Source organism: Acipenser ruthenus, chromosome 6 (assembly GCF_902713425.1).
Source record: "Acipenser ruthenus chromosome 6, fAciRut3.2 maternal haplotype, whole genome shotgun sequence".
Classification (NCBI taxonomy): Eukaryota; Metazoa; Chordata; class Actinopteri; order Acipenseriformes; family Acipenseridae; genus Acipenser; species Acipenser ruthenus.
Genome location: NC_081194.1, coordinates 7862849 through 7883073, shown reverse-complemented (window position 1 = coordinate 7883073; position 20225 = coordinate 7862849). Strand labels below are relative to the sequence as shown.

The following is a 20225-nucleotide window of genomic DNA, read 5'->3' as shown; positions in this document are numbered from 1 at the left end:
GGACTTTGCTGGGTGGTTCAATGAATGAATTCTTCAATGTGTTTTAAAAGACGCAGGTGTATAAAAGGCTGCAATGAGCCTGTATGGTAGGTTTCGTAGAGGCTGGGGCTTAGGAAGGAGCACCAGTTGGTAGCTGCCAAAAGTGTGACTATATTGGTACCATTTGTTTAAAAATAATTTGTTTTGTTTTAGCATCACTATTTCAATCGCTGCCTGATTCCCTGTCTTTTTGCCTGATCGCTTGCACCTAGCCCTCACACACTCTTCTCGTGTAAAAAAGAGAATCAAGCCGACTTATTTATTTATTTGTTTATTTTGTCGTGGAAGGCAAAGCATGGCCTGAAAGGCTTGAAGGATTTAAAGTAGTGTAATGGAGATAAACAGTACACAGCTCACTGTTTGATTTCATGTAAATTAATTTATTTACCAGCTACAAGCTGCTCCACTATACAATGAGCACTTAAAACTGAACCTGCAAACTCTTGTGAAACTCCAGACCCCTGGCCCTCTACAGCTGAACACTAGCGAGCACTAACACTGCCTCTTTGTTGAACGGCCTTGAGTGTGGTGCAGTATTTTGGGAGGAAGATGAAAAGAATCAGGCAGCCTTTTTCTGGAAATCAAGTGGGCACCAATGCTGAGCTCCTTTTAAGAGAACCACTAATTATGTCTCCATGGTAACGGCTGCAAACTGTCCAATGTTTGCCACATCCCTCATTGTTCTACAAGGGGACTGTCTCAATACTGCTAATTACAAACAGAGGCTCCTGCATTCGCCAGTCAAGTTTACAACCCAATTAATACTTACAAAAAGGTTTCCATTGAGTGTGAGCTGGTGATACAAGGGGGAGGGGTTCAATGATAATTAGTCTACTTCAAGGACAGCTTTCTTCACATCTTCAATTTAGAAACCTGAGAACGTGTGTTGTTTCTTCTGAGTTATTTTAAAAGCATTCGAATTAATTAACATTGGAAACCTCAGAACTTTCAGCCACCAATCAGGAAGTTGCATTTCAGGACACTATCAGAGACACGAGTTGACCACGGAACATTCTGATGGAATGTTTCGCTTTAAAGAAGCAAAATTGAGTCACTCAGTTGTGGTAAAGGTATTTCAATTGTTCAAAGGAAGATCTTGCAACAAAATACTTATTTGGTCTTTTGTTTGAACTACATGCCTGTCCACGCTGTTTGTAGGATGCTGCATTTGAAATACAAGCTAGTAAAATGGATTGATACAGTATGACATGCAAAGCTAATTGCTATTTGTGTTTGAATAAGGCAGTGTCAGACCATGGAGCCACTGTATTTTATACTTTCATTAGCTGCTGGAAGACTGCAAACATTAATACCAGGATTTTATTGCAATCCAAGTACTTTATTTATATTATCATAGAACAGTATATACATCCAATTATTTGGGTGCAGTAAAGCATCTGTTAATAACATTAGTGGGGCCTGGATTCATTACGAGTTACTGCACTGACTTTTTTTGGGGGGAGGGGGGGACTAAAACACTTCACTGATTTATACTAATATTTTCTAATTGACAAACGGGCACCCCTCCCTTCCCTTTTTAAGGATGTTTACAGTCATTCTGAATGGTTACAAGCTGTGGGGTTCTAATATTGAGATTGTTTTCTCTTGTCCTCAATTGCTCAGCTGTTCGGTTTTTAAGCCAATATTATTCCACAATTCTACAGCGCAATAGAATAGAAGACATTTTAATTGTCATGACTTCCATTGCTCTAATGAGAGATTTAAAAATAACAATAATAATAATTATCCTCTATTGCTCAATCTACTTTAGGATGTACTGTATGTATATATATATATATATATATATATATATATATATATATATTGTGAGACAGCAGGGAGGGGGTTAAAACCTCTCTGCAGTAAAAACATGTGCGGCATGCACATTTGTCTTGATTTATTTGATTTGTTAATTGTTTTATTATTAATTATCCCCTGCACCTGGTAGCCATTGTTAAATTAGTACCAGGTGCAGGGTATTTAAGAGAGGCAGCTAGTCTGCTCAAGGCTGCTGAGTAGAAGGAGGCAGAAAGAGGTGCTCTGCTTCCCAGCAGTCGTGAGGTAAAGTGTGGTGTATTAAACCTGTGTGTTTTGTTTTCTGTTTGGTGGGGAAACAGCTTACCTGTCCCACTCGTAGTCAGGGTGTTCCTGTTTGTTTAGTTAGTGCTCGTAAAGAGCTAGGTGTTTGTTTGGTATTTTGTTTATTTTGGTGTTTATTAAAAATAGCGCACCAGCGCTTTAAAATCCATTCCAGTGTGTTGGGTCGTGTTTTTAAAGGGGCTAGAACCGCGAAGAGGGTCGATTCATTTACATTATAAACAGGAGTTTATAGCAGTGCTAAAAAATATATTTATCTGCTCCTTTCCAAACTGGGGTGCCTTGTCCCGGGAATTAAATGTGGACTTTTCCACATTTTGTAGTGTTACAACCTGGAATTAAAATGGATTTAATTAGGATTTTTTGTCACTGATCTACACAAAATAATCCATGTCGAAGTGGGGGGAAAAAATCTACTTATTTATAAATAAAAAACGGAAAAGTCTTGATTGCATAAGTATTCACCCCCTTTGCTGTGACACCCCTAAATAAGCTCTGGTGCAACCAGTTGCCTTCAGAAGTCACATAATTAGTTGAATGGAGTCCACCTGTGTGCAATTAAAGTGTCACATGATCTCAGATTAAATACACCTGTTTCTGGAAGGCCCCAGAGTTTGTTAGAGAGCATATCTAAACAAACAGCATCATGAAGACCAAGGAGCTATCAAAACAATCCCGGGATAAGGTTCTGGAGAAGCACCAATCAGGGTTGGGTTATAAAAAGAATATCCCAAACTTTGAGCATCCCCCGGAGCACCGTTAAATCCATTATTAAAAAATGAAAAGAATATGGCACAACCGCGACTGCCTAGAGAAGGCCGTCCACCAAAACTCAGTGACCAGGTAAGGAGGGCATTAGTCAGAGAAGCAAGCAAGAGGCCAATGGTAACTCTGAAGGAGCTGGAGAGATCCACAGCTGAGATGGGAGAAACCGTCCATAGGACAACTATAACCCGGATGCTCCACAAAGCTGGGCTTTATGGAATAGTGGTGAGAAGAAAGTCATTGCTGAAAAAAAACTATATCAAATCCCGTTTGGATTTTGCCAAAAGGCATGTGGGAGACACAGCAAACATGTGGAAAAAGGTTCTCTGGTCTGATGAGACCAAAATTGAACTTTTTGGCCTTATCGCAAAACACTATGTGTGGCGCAAAGCCAACACTGCTCATCACCCTGAGAACACCATCCCCACGGTGAAGCATGGTGGTGGCAGCATCATGTTATGTGGATGCTTTTCATCGGCGGGGACTGGGAAACTGGTCAGGATTGAGGGCAAGATGGATGGAGCCAAATACAGGGAAATTCTAGAGGAAAACCTGTTTCAGTCTGCAAGGGACCTGGGACTGGGGCGGAGGTTCACCTTCCAGCAGGACAATGACTCTAAACACACAGCCAAAGCTACACTGGAGTGGTTTAAAAACAAGAACCTGAATGTCTTAGAATGGCCCAGTCAAAGCCCAGACCTCAATCCGATTGAGAATCTGTGGCAAGACTTGAAAATTGCTGTTCACCAACGGTCCCCATCCAACTTGACAGAGCTTGAGCAATTTTGCCTTACCCAAAAAGACTGTACAGCTGTAATTGCTGCCAAAGGTGCTTCTACCAAGTATTGACTCAGGGGGTGAATACTTATGCAACCAACAAATGTCTTTTTTTTGTTTAATTAACTTTTGTGTCACAATAAAAAAATATTTTGCACCTTCAAAGTGTTAAGTATGTTGTGTAAATCAAATGGTAAAAATCCCATTTAACACAGACCTACCTACTGCATACCAGCTAAAAATCAGACCAAGGAGGTCTAGCATCTAATGGAAACAATGCAAAGCCACAAACTTGAACGTTTCTGATTCAACTGAGTAACAACCGCATTAAACAAAAACAAGACACGATTACACAGACTAAAAGTCAATCAAAGTTAATAGTGGGGAGAGTGGTTACCCCTCTCGAGATTGCAAAAGTGGAATTGGAGATATCCTGCAGTCGTTAAGCCAGCCGCACGCTGCTGAATCAGGCTTAAGCACTGACAGACGCCGACTGAGATTGAACCAGCAGCTGCTTTGATCCTTCCTGCTGCAACAGCTGCGAGCGAGCGGAATGTGGCGAGCACGGTGAGGGGAAGATCTGAATTCAACTGAAGCAAAAGCTTTCAATGAAATAAGTACACTGCCTAATAAACAAGTTTGATTAAACATGACAGACTCTTTGGAGGCTGCAGTACTTAATATAATAAATACGTAAGCTGGAGCCAAACTATTAGAAGCAAATGCCAGAGGAAAAGACTAGGCAAGATCACACAACATTCAGTACTAGCTATTTAAAAGAAACACACCGTGTAATTGTTCCATATCAATATTCTGTACCAATATGAAGGGTGCCCAAATACAGCAGGGATGGAAATAAGACTCCTATTGCATAGCAGTTTCACCCATTCTAGGTTTTAAATCATGCTGTTAGCCCCAGTGTATAGGTAACAAGCTCATCTGTGTCTTTTTAAACTCATAGTAAAACCAGGAATGGATCAAACTGCTATGCAATGAAAGTCTATCTTTCATCTCTGTACTGAGATGAAAGCAGTAGAGTTTATGAACTGGGGTATATGAGGTAGCTATTGCTGTATTGCTGCTTGCTAGACTCTTTTCTGAAACCATGTGTTGTGATTTCTTCATCTGAGAGGAAGAAGGAACATCTAATCAACTGGCCATGCAAGTGTGCTTATTTCCATAAAAGGGTATTACAAAAAAAAAAAAAAAAACGTTGTAGGAGTTCATTGGGGTTCTTGTAAAGGGAAAGTCAACGAAAGCCAACTTTTAAAAAAATACCGTTAAATGAGTCAGCAACTAGGCATGGAGGGGCCTTGACATTTTTAAAAGAGTCTTTTTGGCTGAGTGAGTCAGCAGACACAGGCATTTATGTAATAAGAGATTTTTTGGATTTTTTTTTTTGCTCCCTTTCAGTCTCAAGCTGTAAAAACTGTTTTACTTTATTTGGAAGCTCTTGAAGCTCCAGAGGTATTGTTCTACTCGAAATAAAACAAACTCTCCCCACGCATTCCAGAGTTTATCGATGAATTGGTGTATCTTCAGGTTTACAATGATAGCCAGCTCGAGAATGCGGCTTAATCTGTAAACAAAAAAGGTACCAGATCTTATATTATTATTATTATGTATTTCTTAGCAGACGCTCTTATCCAGGGCGACTTACAATTGTTACAAGATATCACATTATTTTTCCATACAATTACCCATTTATACAGTTGGGTTTTTACTGGAGCAATCTAGGTAAAGTACCTTGCTCAAGGGTACAGCAGCAGTGTCCCCCACTGGGGATTGAACCCACGACCCTCCGGTCAAGAGTCCAGAGCCCTAACAACTACTCCACACTGCTCCCCACTTACAATTATAAGTCTAATAAAAAAGGTACCAGATCTTATAATTATAAGTCTAATAATATTTTATTAGACTTTTCACCTAAGACAGCACTTCCTGTACAGATTACGGTGTCTGGCAGCCTGTAGAACAGATAGCAAATAAACTTAATGGCATAGTTATATTGAATAATTGAATACAGAGCTTGAGCTATGTGATCTATATCACAAATAGCACAGTATGATTATTTAATTTATTTTACAAATTTCTAAAAAAATGTTTGTTACATATTGTAGAAGTGATATGCTATATACAAGGTGTGCTGTAAAATAACAGTATACTGCAGTATTTTTGCTAAGGTTTCAAAAGCTTGAATAGGTCAACTGTGGAGTTCTGAAAAGATCAGAACCACTACAGAAAACACTGCGAGATACTAAATGGTTATTCAGGCTCATTCTGATATACAAACTCTCTATATAAAGAGATCATTCCCATAAAAGATGATCATTGACTAATTGACAAGATGCTAAACCGACCACTTACATGGTTTCTTGGGACACTTCTGGCACTTGTGGAAACCCCAGGATGTGCCCACAGTTCCACAGCAATCATCTTGTTTCGACAGGCCAGGAAGAGCTTTGCCACACTGCAATTGGACAAAGTAACACTGAGGTTATCTCTCTCCCTCTGTCATTATAAAACTGTGGTACACCATAATAAAACCAAAGCAGAGCGCAGTAAAGCGCAGTAAAACCATTGTAAATCACAGTGGAATAGTGCATGAATAGCACTAGCATACAGGTTTTCTTTGGATTTTTGTATAGAAGCTTGCATTATTGCAGGCTTTTATACCAAAGAGTTATAACACCACAAGTTGAATACAGTTCATTGAAGAAAAAACTATACATTGAATATACATGTTTATTAATGTGCTTTACCATACCTCGTTATTCTTTACAATGCTTACCTGTGCTTTACCATGCTTTCAGTTTGCTTTATTACACTTTGCTTTGCTTTTGCTATGAAAACCTTTATAAGGGTAAACCCAAGCAGAAAACAAACATGCAAACAAATAAAGAGACTTCACAAAACCACATTATACAGTAACTGCATAGCCTATATCCTGATTTCAGATGGGACTGGAGTAGACAGGTCTGTATTTAAAGAGCTCCAGAACATCCCATGGTAACCTAATGTTACTGATACTAAAGGGTTTTTCTAGTTGCGTTGGATATTCAACCCTGGTAAGAAGGGGATAGAAAGTGGCTGAGTCATACTGATTCTATTAAGTGGTTTTCACTGTACACAAAACCTGTATTCAAGGCCTCAAGATTCATAGGCAACAGGTTTCACGAGGGAGCCTCATAAGACCAGACCCTGAGAAGGGTTTAGGAACTCCTCTCACCTGCGCCCCCGTGGTCTCCTGGAAGCAGCGTCCCAGCTGGATTTTGGAGGCGATGGAGTACTGGTGAACAATGTTTTGCTGGGTGTGGGACACAGTAGGATGACTCTGTCCTTTCTGGGCCATACCCCCGGGGTATGTGGTGTGGCCGGACTGTGATGCTTTCACTTTCTGACCATTGGGGCCGTCCATTCGCGAGACCTGGTGGATCTGGACGGAGGCCTCTGGTGGGTGCTTGACGTGAATGTTCACCATGTTGGGAGGGAACTTCACTGTGGGAATTGGAAAAGAAGGACAAGAAGAAGAAGAGTCTCAGAACATCAGTGCTGTTTTACATATAGTACCAGTGAACAAGCAAACATTGTTTCAGGTTAACCATGATTAGGAGCTATTAGAAATATTATAGTAGCTGTTTACAGCTGCCTAAACCACAGCTGATAAAAGCCATGTGCGTAGGTTGCTTGGTAAATCCATAGAATAGAGTCATGATTTGCAGGTATTGGTTGTCAAGTTATTTACTGTGGATCACAGTATAAATCTTCTCTGCAGGAAGTAACTCTGTGGTTTGCAACAGGCTTATACACAACAGACATATTGGTAATAATGGCAATAGATTAATAATGATGTATGCAAAAATGCTTTTTAAAACAGAGACAAATTGTTTGTAAGTTCAGTGCATGTGCAGTGCCTGGTCTTCAAAGGTCAAGTGACCTAGGAACTGTAGGCAGCACTTCAGATACTGGGCATGAACAGCCATGTAGTTCTATAACTTACAGATGGCTGCTGCTCCTTCAGTAGTAATTACTGTGTCACTGCATGGAAAGTGGCCCTGGAAACATGCTGGTACTTAATGTACTTACATGGTAACACCATAGTAAATGCCATTGCCATGTAACTGCACAGTGATTCCACCAGAAGAACAGAAACCATTGCTAGTTGCAAACCTATTGCCTTGTGCTACTTTTTTAATGCCCTTTCCCAGACCAAGAGCTGTCCAACCAAAGGCTCTTGAGCCATATATGATTTACTGAGCAACAAAAGAGGTATCTTTTAATTTACGCTTCAAAGTGTCTAAGTCAAGGACAATTGACAATCAACAATATTGATTTTGTGTTAAACTTTAGAAAACACTGTCTTGAATTCAGTAATACTAAAAACCTAAAAAAATGGAATGACACACATTTCAACAAGAAGTGTTTTTTTTCAAATTTGAAGACAATGAAAAAGACTTGTGGTGGAAACATTTGTCATTTAATTAAATTTCTTTAAGTATTTCTAAATTCAGCACTATATAATAGTTACGAACTAGTGTCTTAGTTTAGTTTGGTTAAACCATATATTTTAGTAAAATGTATTTTCTACTTAATTTAAATTTTTAGATTTGGATAATTAACACCCAGGTTTGTCTGTTCTGAATGTTTTACATTTTATTTGTACAGTATGCTTTTACATTTTCTGGCTCTTTAAGACCTGTGAGAGATAATTCATAAATATTTTATATTTAATTCCTGAGTTTTGTCACTGATCTCTGACTGATTAATATGTATCCATAATACTGTGGATTCCATTGTTTGCTCCTCAGATGTTAATCCCACTGCTGGTCGTTTCTTTCCACAAACCACCAATACAGTTTAATTTGAGTGATAAGTGTTTGAAACAAACCTCAGGCAATTACTGTACAACTGACATGTGGTCTGGTGACACATCAGCCAGCCACTAAATCAGAGAAGAACAACGGCATATGATCTAAAAGCTCTGTTTGCAGGTCATATTATTATTATTATTATTATTATTATTATTATTATTATTATTATTATTATTATTATTTATGTCTTAGCAGACACCCTTATCCAGGGCGACTTACAATTGTTACGATATCACATTATTTTTTACATACAATTACATTATTTTTCTACATATAATTACCCATTTATACAGTTGGGTTTTTACTGGAGAAATCTAGGTAAAGTACCTTGCTCAAGGGTACAGCAGCAATGTCCCCCACCTGGGACTGAACCCATGACTCTCCGGTCTAGAGCCCTAACCACTACTCCACACTGCACTGCTCCACCTTACCTTGGATCCCGTTCTGGCCTCCGAAGGACAGCGGCAGTGTGTGTGTAGAGTGGACCTGAGATCCTTGGTTCCGGCTTGCTGTCCCATGCTGCTGCTGCTGGGAGTGCTGGGACTGCTGGTTTTGGTGCCCGTTCTGCACTGGGATGTGGCAGAACTTGCCAGAAAAATTTGGAGGGCACTGGCACTTGTCTCTGGCACTGCATTGGCCTCCATTCATGCAGGGAAGGTGGCAAACAACTGCAAGCAACAAGAAGAAAAATAAATACGTAGAGACAATGAGAATGTATACCACCCAGCAGCTTTTCTAGCAGCCTTGCATAATATATCAACACATTTTGGCTATCTGTCCAGCAAACTTGGCCCTGGTAAAGTGACTACTATGTGTTCTTTTCCTCATAAGGGACGACATTACTAGTTCTGTAAATGTTTAATTAGTAGACATTAGTTGCCTTTAATTTTGTGGCTAAGGCGATGCCATGCCCAGCATCGACACATTTTTAGTCTACCCCTATCGAGAGGCAACTTTCTGGTTTTGTCAATGTTCTCTTAAGTCTCCTTCTCCAAATTGTATGACAAGGCTTGGTTAAGTTAATAGAATCCAATGCACTTTTACACAAGGGTAGAGATTTTGGAACCTATCAATTTTGATGGCAAAGGGGACGTGGAGTTGGGAAGTACACAAACTGAAAGAACAAGACCCTTAAATGGGCAAATGATGAGTCAGTCAAACACAAATTTTTACACAGTTCTTCAGTATTCTTGGCTGTACCTTCAGCAACCAAATACTATATTTCAACAGGCAAAAGGGATACTTTCAGAACCAAATGACCTGTGAGCGCTTCACTGCTTTTTTTGGTGCACCGTTCGTATTTCAAGAATTTAAATGGAAGTCAGATTGTTTATTGCTTACATGCTGCCTCAGTCCAATAAAAATGATTTATGAATGTATGCAGCTCCAACAGCAGTCCTTTTTTGACACTGATTAACAGTCCTCCCTGTCTGCCAAAAGGAAATACTCTTTTTAAACCAACCTGTGGATCACAGCAAATTGGCATGGTTTTGTTTTTATGCCAGAATCCCATTATTGCACACAAGGCATTGCAATGATACTGTAGCTCTGCAGTGTTGCACAGCTTAGCATTCACCATGGAACCAGCAGGCTTCATCATATTGAATGAGTGGAGAAAAAGGCTTTGGGGCAGATTGATAAAATAGTTTATTTAAATATTAATAACTGAACAGTACCTCAGAGGATAGTAACTGTGCACTGTGCAGGTATTGCAATGTATAGTTAAGTACTGCAGAGCCTCTCATACTTAAAGAATCTATCAATAATTTTGATCTTGCAAGCCTCAATGTGATGGAAACACTATTTAATCACCTACCACTAGGACACCACTCTTCTTCATTTAGTGGGAAATGTACCTTTTATGGGTGTGTTACACAATTCACTATGAATATTACAGCTCCAGCGGCACAGTAAAGTTCTGGTCAGCAAGTGGCACTGTGTAGCTACATTATTTCTGACACAGAGCCAACAGAAGTATATAAAAGGGGTCGACATCATTTTTCTTTAAAACATTTCCAGTTCATTGCGGTTCTGGTGCATATGATAGCTCACCTTTACCCCAGGAACATCTGTGCTTTCGGACATAATGTCTATTCTCATGTCAATCTCTCTTAAGGTGCACACTGAATTTCGTATACTGTTTAAAGGCACAGTTCCTCTGGTCCGTCCCTCTGTCACATCTGCACCGATACAGGAACTTTCGCCTCAGCTTTTGATAAAAAGGTTCCACTTTCTGAAGGGAAAACATTACATTTTTCTAGAAATGACAATTATGATTTGAAGGGTTAAAGGTGCTGCTTTTTGAATCAGGGTTCTGTCGGTAAGCCAGTCCCCATTGTGTTCTTTCTGAGAATTGTCAGCCACCCAAAGCTTAGTCATCCACAAAGGAATTTCCTTTGGAGCCCCAGCTAGTCTACACACGCGCAGGCACACTCGCCTCTGCACATTAAAGAAGAAATGATAAATATTAACAGCATACACTGCAGTCATTTCCAATGATTACAATACAAGGCCATTTTCTAGACAGCTCTTGGCACTCTCATAATAAACTTAATAAACTTTCAAGGCAAAGTTTGTGTGGTGGGAGCAGTAAAAAAAAATATTGGAAGTTGCTTCTGGACAACAGATACATACTTATTATTTGTATTGTTTAATTCTTGTTCAGAATAAAATGGGGAGTTGTACTCCCTGAAATGCAAGGCGTAAATAGACAATCACCACAGTTTCAAGCCCAAAAGGACAGGACTCTCTTGTAAAGAGATTGTTTTATCAACGGGAACTCACAATAAATAAAGGTTAAATACATATACACTTTTCTGACAAACATCTGGCACCCATCATTACATGCCCAGTCTGCATGGTGCTGGGAGCGTCTCCTGAAATATTGTGGGCCACTAAACTTTCAACACCTCTCACATGAGTTTACACTATTGGGCAGTAGGTCAGGTCAGCTACCAATCCAGGTTGATTACAGTGCATTGTAGCCATATTTGTACATGAAGACCATGGCAGATGGAATTAGGCTAAAGTTCATCATCCAGAAAGGGATGTGTAAACCAAGACCAAAGGAGCCGACAGAGACTGGTCTTAAGTGAGCTGGTTTTAACTGTAGAGAGGAGGGAGTTCACGGGACTCCCACAATGACCAATTGGTTTAATTTTGGTTTCAAAAGTGTGGAGGGGAACAACAGTTCCTGTAGCTGGGGCACATAGTAATAATATTAAAAATAAATGTTCATTTCATTCAGATTGGCGCCTTTGAGGTAGTGAACTCCCTCTTCGGAGGAGAGGAGGGGGTATTTCACAGCCACTCTACGACAATAAGATCCCAGTGTTCAAACAGAAAAGATTTTTTATAGTATTGAGACCATAGACATCGGAAATAGTATCACGACTGAGAAAATTCAAAATGAAAAAAAAAAACTTATAGAAACAGTTCTTTACTACCGGGCTGTGAGATTGCCCATAATGCATTGCGCGTCAACACTGCCTCAGTTGATTGACGTTTCTGCTGGGTCCTTATGCAGACTACTATGCTGACAAGCAGGCATGAAGGAAGGCCTAGATAAGCTAGGCAGCCATCTAGGGTGTCAAATTTAGGGGTGTGGCAAAAAAACTAAAAATGAAAGCAAGGAATCTGCATTGTGGTGTGCGAAGCACTGCTCCTTTGGCGTTTACAGCACCACGGTAACTGGCGTCGCACTGAAGAATCCTATTCAAACATGCTGTTTCGCATGGTATGGAGTGATCGATAGTAAATTGCATTTGTTCTATCTGTTATGCCATTCTATACTATAGACTAGAGAAAATTGCTTTATGACTGACTTAACGTCATCCGTAATGGAGAAGTAAGCCACTAGACAGGCATTGTTTTTCACTGTCAGAACAAGAATTTGGTAAATTAATAATTTCAATGTATGTGAATTTTCGGTATTTTGACAGTAAATACCAATGCTAATAAAATGTGTTCAATTTCGATATCTGAAGTCCCAAATCAATCAACACAAAAATAAAATCTGAATTGTGCCTATCACATGACACTAGCAATATTACTAACCTGTAATAGACATGAAATACTATTTAAATGGAACCCGTCTGGGACGTGAGCTAAATTCAGCTGTAAAAAAGTTTTTAATATTAAACTGACTAGCCAAGCTACTGTCATCACATTCAAATTTTCCTACTTACCCACGAGCCGTCTGGGGTGACCAGACGGCTCGTTGTCAGCGGTGAGACACTTTTCTTCGGAAGACACTAATTTGGCGTAACACCGGGACAGGCTGAGACAGTTTAGGTTTACCATCATCACCAATGCATTTAACAGACAGGTGTGTCGGGTTATTCAACTGATCCATGATAAGCCATTCGTGTATCTCTAATTACAGTTATGCGTGTAATCAGACTGACAGTATTGGGGAAGGTAGTAGTTGGCATGACAACGTCAGTGTTGCCCTTTCTGCAAAGCTTTTGTACAAGCTTTTACGGTACATTGGGAGTGTATTTGTTTGATAATATTGTCATGTAAATAGCTTGTTTTCACCATGGATAAACGTTTGTTTCCCAACACATTACTAGATCATTTGTTTTAAAATGCTCAGATATTTCCTTATAGTGTTGTGTTCTTTTGTAGAATAGTTGTTAAGCAAGAAAAAGCTACTTTGCAATATTAAAGGAACGTTACTGCTTTTTCCAAAACATACATTTTCAACCCGTACATTTCATATTACAGTTTAAAATGATGATGTTATTGAAGTTATGAAACAGTCCTTTCAAAATCCCATATCCCGTGGGAAATACAAGCCGAATCAAAAACCTGTTGATTTTAAAAATCAATAAAATAATTATTACCTGACTGATATGAGGGTGTCATGCTAGGCTTTGCCCAGGGCGGCAAGTTACCTAGCACAGGCCCCGCTGACAAGTGAATAAATGAAGGAGAAATGCAAGTTTTAGTATTACTGCAATGTGAGGGGGACACTTCCCCGCCACTGAAAAAGTCCCCCGCATCCCCCGTGTAAATTCTGCTATGCACTGTGTTAATAAGCTCAGCACACACCTCTGTGAGCTGCCCTGTATTATCTGAACAGAAGCCTGTCACAAAGACGGCTGCAGTGGGTGACTTCAACCAGAAACAGGAAGTAACACACAACAGACAGAGACAGTGAGGTTGGTGAAGCTGAGCACTTGGTTGTGCTCAGCATTTAATAAACAAAATAAGAGAACACAAAAACACAGGACACGGCACTTACGCCAAAATAAATATATAAACAAAATGGACTAAACAGTGAACAGACAAACGAACAAACACGGTGAGTGAAAACAACTATCAATTTAATTTACTTTACTTTACCCTTCTCCTTCTCCTTCTCCTTCTCTCTCTCCCGTTCTCCACTCACCGAACACCCAACCCCGAGTGAGTGCTACGTGACTCTATATATACTGTTGTGCTGGGATTCAATTACTAATTAATTATTCACTTGAATCCCAGCACGTGAATTCATTACGTGCAACCCCGTGCTCACATATTATTACATACTTTAAATGCACGTGAAGTGATGTGCAATCCCGTGCCTAAATATAATTATACAATTTAAATACCACGTGAAACACAAACCCGTTTATATCCCGTGTACCCATCTCGAAACACCAACATTAACACACGCACGCAACATACAACACAGAAATGCACACAGGGGCGGAGCACATTGCCACAAAGCCCTATAAGAATAATCTACCCTGTCTCTCCAAAGCTTGTCAATTGCAGTGACACACCATTGCCAGACTGCACAGAACCCATCATAAAGCCACATTCTTCGACAACCCTGCAAACATCATCTTAACTGTCTGCTTCTGAATAACTGAACTCCAATACACTGAAATGTCTTGGTATTAATTACGGCTGTGGGCCTAACTCATTTTCTAGAAATTCGACTTTAAATTAAAAAAATGAATGAATAAAAAATACTGCCATCTCCTGCCGTAAATCTGATGCCATCATCAGAACAAACATGAGCAGTAATGTTTATAAAAAGTAATTTATTGAAACAAAACAAAAATCTTCAGGCAACACGCGGGACAAACTGTCCATTGATAAATTAAATCCTCTACAGCAAACCTTACCAAAGTAACAGCTTTTGGTGATTAATATTCTCTGCACAGTTCAGCGGATTGCAAGCCCTTTGTTGGCCATTTTTCTATTCTACAGCATGCAAGGCAGCTCTTTAGTTTCAAAGGTACTGTACAATATTGTGGCTTGCACTGTGACTTGATTATTTTGGTAATTTAGGTTGAGTAAATCTCCGCCATTAAAACTGAAACAAAAAAATATAATCACATTTTGCTAATATTTACTTAAACAACATAACAACGGAGTAAAACCAAACTCACGTTTAGGTGAAGTAAAAAAAAAAAAGTATTCAAAATTCACTTTCCGTTTGGAAATAACCACCATATTATAGCTCTGCTATTTTATATAGTGTTAGCAGTCTCAGTGCTTTTTGAGTGGAAGAAACGCAATACAGGCTGATGAGCAATACAAACCCAGCCCGGAAGGGGTTAAGCTGGCAGTGTTTTATGAACACAGTTGTACTGTTTTTACTGTATTTCCTCCTGCTCCCCCTCAGGAGGAGGTGTCGTCTGTGATGGATTCAGGGAAAACGATTAATCAGTTCTGACGATAAAAAAATAAACAAAAACAAAAAAAAACGTACATACTCGTGTCTGAGTGCCCACTCAGTTGCCGATAATATTTTCAAATGTGAATGCTAATGCATGGTGCAATTTACTGGCTTTAGTTGGCACCTAGAGTACTTCACAGCGATTACAGCATTTTGTAGCACCTGGTTCCAACCATGTCACAAAGCAAGCAGAACAGCTTTTGAAGTCTGGATTAAATCCTAAAGAGGGAAGGGGGTTTAGGGGGTGATTTGTATCATTTAAAGCAGCTGGGATCAATGCATGAGGCTCTTCCCCATACACTGGAAGCCAACTATTAAAACATTTTTCATAATTTTATCATGACAATGAAAAATGAAATGGTGTTGATCACAGTGTGCCATTTCAGAAACATTGCATAGTGTAAACAACAACATCAGTTAGCAGGTCACTGTTATGAAACAAACTGGTTCCAGTTCTGCCCTTCCTTAATGCTTTATTGGTAACCTGCACTAGAATTGAGTAATACTGCAATCCAAAGATCTTCAATGACTACATTTGCAATAAGTAGTAATAAAGGGGAATACACTGGCATAATGGTGTCTCAATGGCCATTTGCCAACAGCTACGCCATATTTCTTTAATATAACTGTCCTTTTTTACTTTATCCAAAACTCTTCTCTTTATCTGTACAGCCTTATAAATGTACTCCCACACCATCGACAGCTGTTAACTAGAATATTGGACGGTACCAAAACATGTGTATTACAGTGACCTCCTCCAGAATCATTAATAGTGTACTGTGTACTGTCAATCCTCATTGTCAGCAGTTCCAATCCCTTACTATTTACCCACAGTTTAACTTACTCTTTCAAAGAAAAGCCAATGCATTTTTAAGTGGGCTGAATCAAGGTGAATTCGGTGGCCAATCAATCACCCATTGAACATTTTCATGAACAAAACTATTGTGGATGACTTTCGCTCTAATGTTCCCATTTCCTTTGGCCACAGCTGTATTCTCCTTTATTATTACAGTGCTATTAATCTATTTCCAGGACAATCTTCTTTCTGAAGGGTCAGGCTGTTAGTTTGCTAAACCCCTTTGGTCTTTCCTGCCAGTTCCAATACAAAGTGACATAAGCTCCAGTAATGCTGAACACATTCCTCAGAACTCATAAAGACCACAGGAGCGCTGCTCTGTGACTGCTCCACTACCGGACATTGTTTTACCAGGAAAAGCCATTTAGAAATACAGACTCTGTAATGTGTCTGTGAGATGAGGCTGGAAACTAGTCTCAATAATCTGTAAGTTCTTGCAAAGCCTTATCCCCCCCACCTCCCCCCTCCCCCCCCAAGCTCATACTTTCCAAAGTGAAAAACAACATCAATGGTGTCATATTCTACTCATGGAAGAGGCTTTGATGGTGCTGTTCTGATGCTCTTTACAGATATGTAAGAGATAAGCTTCTACTGTATGTGAAAAATTAAACTATACATTTTTTCAGAAATTGATGGAAAATAAAATCATGTTAGAATCATCTAGCCAACAAAGCAAAGTCTAAAAGCGTATTTGCCAAAAAGTTCTTAATACTGTAATACCCCAATAAACCTGCTGTTTGGGTAGCTAAACTATAGCACTTTACATTAGAAACATTACTTCTTATTAGAAAGCAACACCACTATGCTTTGTGGATCCTTAGGCAAACCCACATTTTGGTTTTGATTTCTCCAGGAGTGCGATTTAGGTAAAAACACAGACCTCCAAGCTTCCTCAGTCAGGAAACATTAATTCACCTGCATGCACCGAAAGGAACTCCTTCCTTCATGGCAAAGCAACATGTGTGCACTACATTGTCTTTAACTGAATGCAACTTGTTCACTTGCCACTCTCTTGCCTTTTTCTTAAAATCACAGCATGCTGATTTCCAGCCACAGATACCACAACACATTTTACATTCAGGTCAGTATTATTTGAATTACTGTATGAACTCAATTTAATTATTTGTACTGTTGTTTCCTTTTTCTGGACCTGTATAAATTCCCCAAAAAATACTAAAGGGGAAAGGAATATATTTGAGGTAACTGACAGAGAAAAACTGGAAGTATCCTGCTATTAATGTCCCTTACAATACCCAAAGATGCCTGGTCCTGGAATCAGTGAGGCTATGTAGCACATTTTACGCCTGGCTTTTTCATTCTTGTAGTATGGAGACAGTGCAGTGAGTTCTGAGCATTTCATAAATGCAGCAATGCAGTGAAGGATGGCTAACCTGATACTAAGCAGTGCATTTTCTAGCCCAGTACAGCACACTGCAGCTAAACCACAAGCATGTCTTGAAACTAACTGTTGAGTTCACATGGGTCTGGCAACTCTATATTTACACTATATCACTCAATCATTAGACATCCAGTCATACTAAAAAGAGAATTTGACACAGACTAAGACAAGTGTTTCACTGAGAAGCCTTTGTCACTGTTGTTTGTGTTGTATCAAACTTTCTGTTAAAAACATTTGTCTAATTGCATCACTATTCTATTGAGTTGATTCTGTGTTAACAGTATATGCACTGTACAGTCAGTGAAATGATAGCCCTTTCCACAGCACTATACTAACTTGCTAGCGTGGGATGTCATTTTTTTGTAAACGCTTAAAGTACAGTTTGTTTACGCTGGGCATTCTTTGGCCATCACAAGCAGAACTCAGCAGGCTGCCAGAAGAATCCTAAAACTTAATTTCCAGTTGCCAGGTAAAAAAAAAAAAAAAAGCTGGCACTGTAATGATTTTAAAGTAATGAAGTCTGACAAGGAGGAAATGATAATTACTGAAAGAACTGTCTACTCAAAACTCCTTTACCAAATAAGGTCAGGTCTGTACATTTTACCATCTCATGATCATTTTGGCTAGTGTTTCAAAGCTGGGCAGTGCTTTACCTTTTTAGAGCAGAAGTACAGAAAATCTGGAGGATAAGTACACAATGAAATAACAAGAGAGCCTCTGGCAAACCCAACAGCTCAAATAGCAGCAACTATTCCTGCATCCCACCAGACTCTCACATGCTTCCAATTACTGCTAACATGCACCTGATTAGAAAGCTGGCCTGACAGATCCCCAATAGCGCTATGAAACACATCACGCTCGTAAATCAATGTTCCCAAAGGGACCGAGCCACGAAGAGGTGCTACGATTTCCTAACAAATGTGCTGCAGTCTTGCAAAGACTACCTCGGGCCGTGTGGTGGGGCGCCCCACCCGTGTGTGTATTTTGTGTTTTATGTTTTATGTGGTATGTATTGGACTATGTAGCACGGGGAATTTAAAATGTATATTTGTATTTAGGCACAGGGGTTGCACAATCACTTCTAGTGCAGTGTGTATTTGTATGTGGGCATGGGGATTGCACAAATTAGTTCAGGTGAGGGAATTCAAGTGAATGATTAATTAGCAAATGAGTCCCGGCACAGCTGCGTATATACAGGCATGAATCATTCTCTCATGGTTGGGTGTTCGCAGTGGAAATCTAAAAATATAACAATTGCTACTCCTGTGGGAGGATCCGCACGATACTTGTTTGGGTTCGTCCACTGTTTGCTTGTCTGTCTATTTATTTTGGCCAACATGCCGTTTTGTTTGTTCAGTGTTTTGTTTTGTTAAAAGTATTTATTTATTATTAAACGTGCAGCAACGCTTTCATTACCCCAGTCTGGTGTTGATAGACATTCTCTTCCGGGTCTGACATCACCACAAAGCTATCCTGTTCACAGACCGATAAACCCTAGCTGCAGTAAATCTCCTGAAAACACTCTGCAACTGACCCATGAACCAAAAGCAGCGTTTTTTTTTTAAATTGACACTTTTCTCCAAAATACATTTTCAACACACCATAGGTATTTTGCTGAGTTACTGCATACATTTATTGGAAGGCTTGTGTGGCCTACGGGTATGCAGAAACAGAGTCTCCTCATTGTGATAAATAGTGCCAAACATAATACCATTGAACATCGGCCTTGCATGCAGAGATCAAAACTGACGAGAGTCAGCAGCTCTCAGGAGAACAATCCAAGGTGTCCCCATGGGGGTTGCAGTGTGTTTGCTATATTCAAACTTCTACAGCAGAACTGGACAATGAAAACGCTCTCTGGACTCCAAAGCTGTTTACATTATAAGGGTAAAATAATGCCTTGAAGCAAGAGGAGCCAAGATAACGCAGGTGGCCTTTGTTGTGTCAAAACTTTCATGCCAGGTGAGGCGTTATCTCAATTAAACAGCAAGGGGAGTGCTGCTGTACACTGTGACTGTAACTCAGATTCACAAGGTTAAATCCAATGGGAACAACAGTCCTTAAAAGACAGGGTGGTAAATTTGCAATGGATAACTGCAAAGCATATGACATGGTTTATTTAGATTTCCAGAAAGGAGATAGATAGGAGGCACTTTTTTACACAGAGAATTGTGAGGGTCTGGAACCAACTCCCCAGAAATGTTGTCGAGGCTGACACCCAGGGATCCTATAAGAAGCTGCTTGATGAGATTCTGGGATCAATAAGCTACTAACAACCAAACGAGCAAGATGGGCCGAATGGCCTCATCCCGTTTGTAAACTTATGTTCTTATGTTCTTATTAATGCTTATAAACTGTTGGGTTTTTTTTGTTGTAATTTTTAAAAATCTTTAAGGTAAATAAAAATGGATCCACCATTTTCCATTTTCAATATTACAGATTTAAACAAAATATTTAGAAACTATGATATTTTGATTATAAAATGAGTAACTTATAAGGCAGTTCATCTTTAGTATTTTTGTTGTTGTCACTGCCTAGTGTTTGATCATCTTTCATTTGCTACCTGTTTGCCTCAAGGACCACACAGGAAAGATAGCTTACAAACTAATTCTCTCTCATCTACTTGACTATGTCTGTCTGGCTGCTAATCTAATGGCATTTTAGCTTGGGGGTGTGGGGCTGGCAGTTTAGAGAGAGGGGGCAGTAGACACACTATAAGCTTTAATGAGAACACAGAATGACTCG

At 39.5% G+C, this 20225-nt stretch overlaps 1 protein-coding gene across 6 annotated transcripts in view; it reads right to left on the bottom strand.

The window, feature by feature from the left end:
• The window catches only part of LOC117411023 (latent-transforming growth factor beta-binding protein 1), a 141125-nt gene that overhangs the window by 77904 nt on the left and 42996 nt on the right, over window positions 1-20225 (bottom strand). For all 6 annotated transcript variants that reach the window (XM_034018022.3, XM_059024886.1, XM_034018023.3 and 3 more), the window contains 3 exons: window positions 8981-9217; window positions 6908-7176; window positions 6046-6148 (listed from right to left, as the gene is read on the bottom strand). In XM_034018022.3, coding sequence (XP_033873913.3) covers window positions 6046-6148; window positions 6908-7176; window positions 8981-9217 — 609 coding nt within the window. The remainder of the gene's footprint in view (window positions 1-6045; window positions 6149-6907; window positions 7177-8980; window positions 9218-20225) is intronic.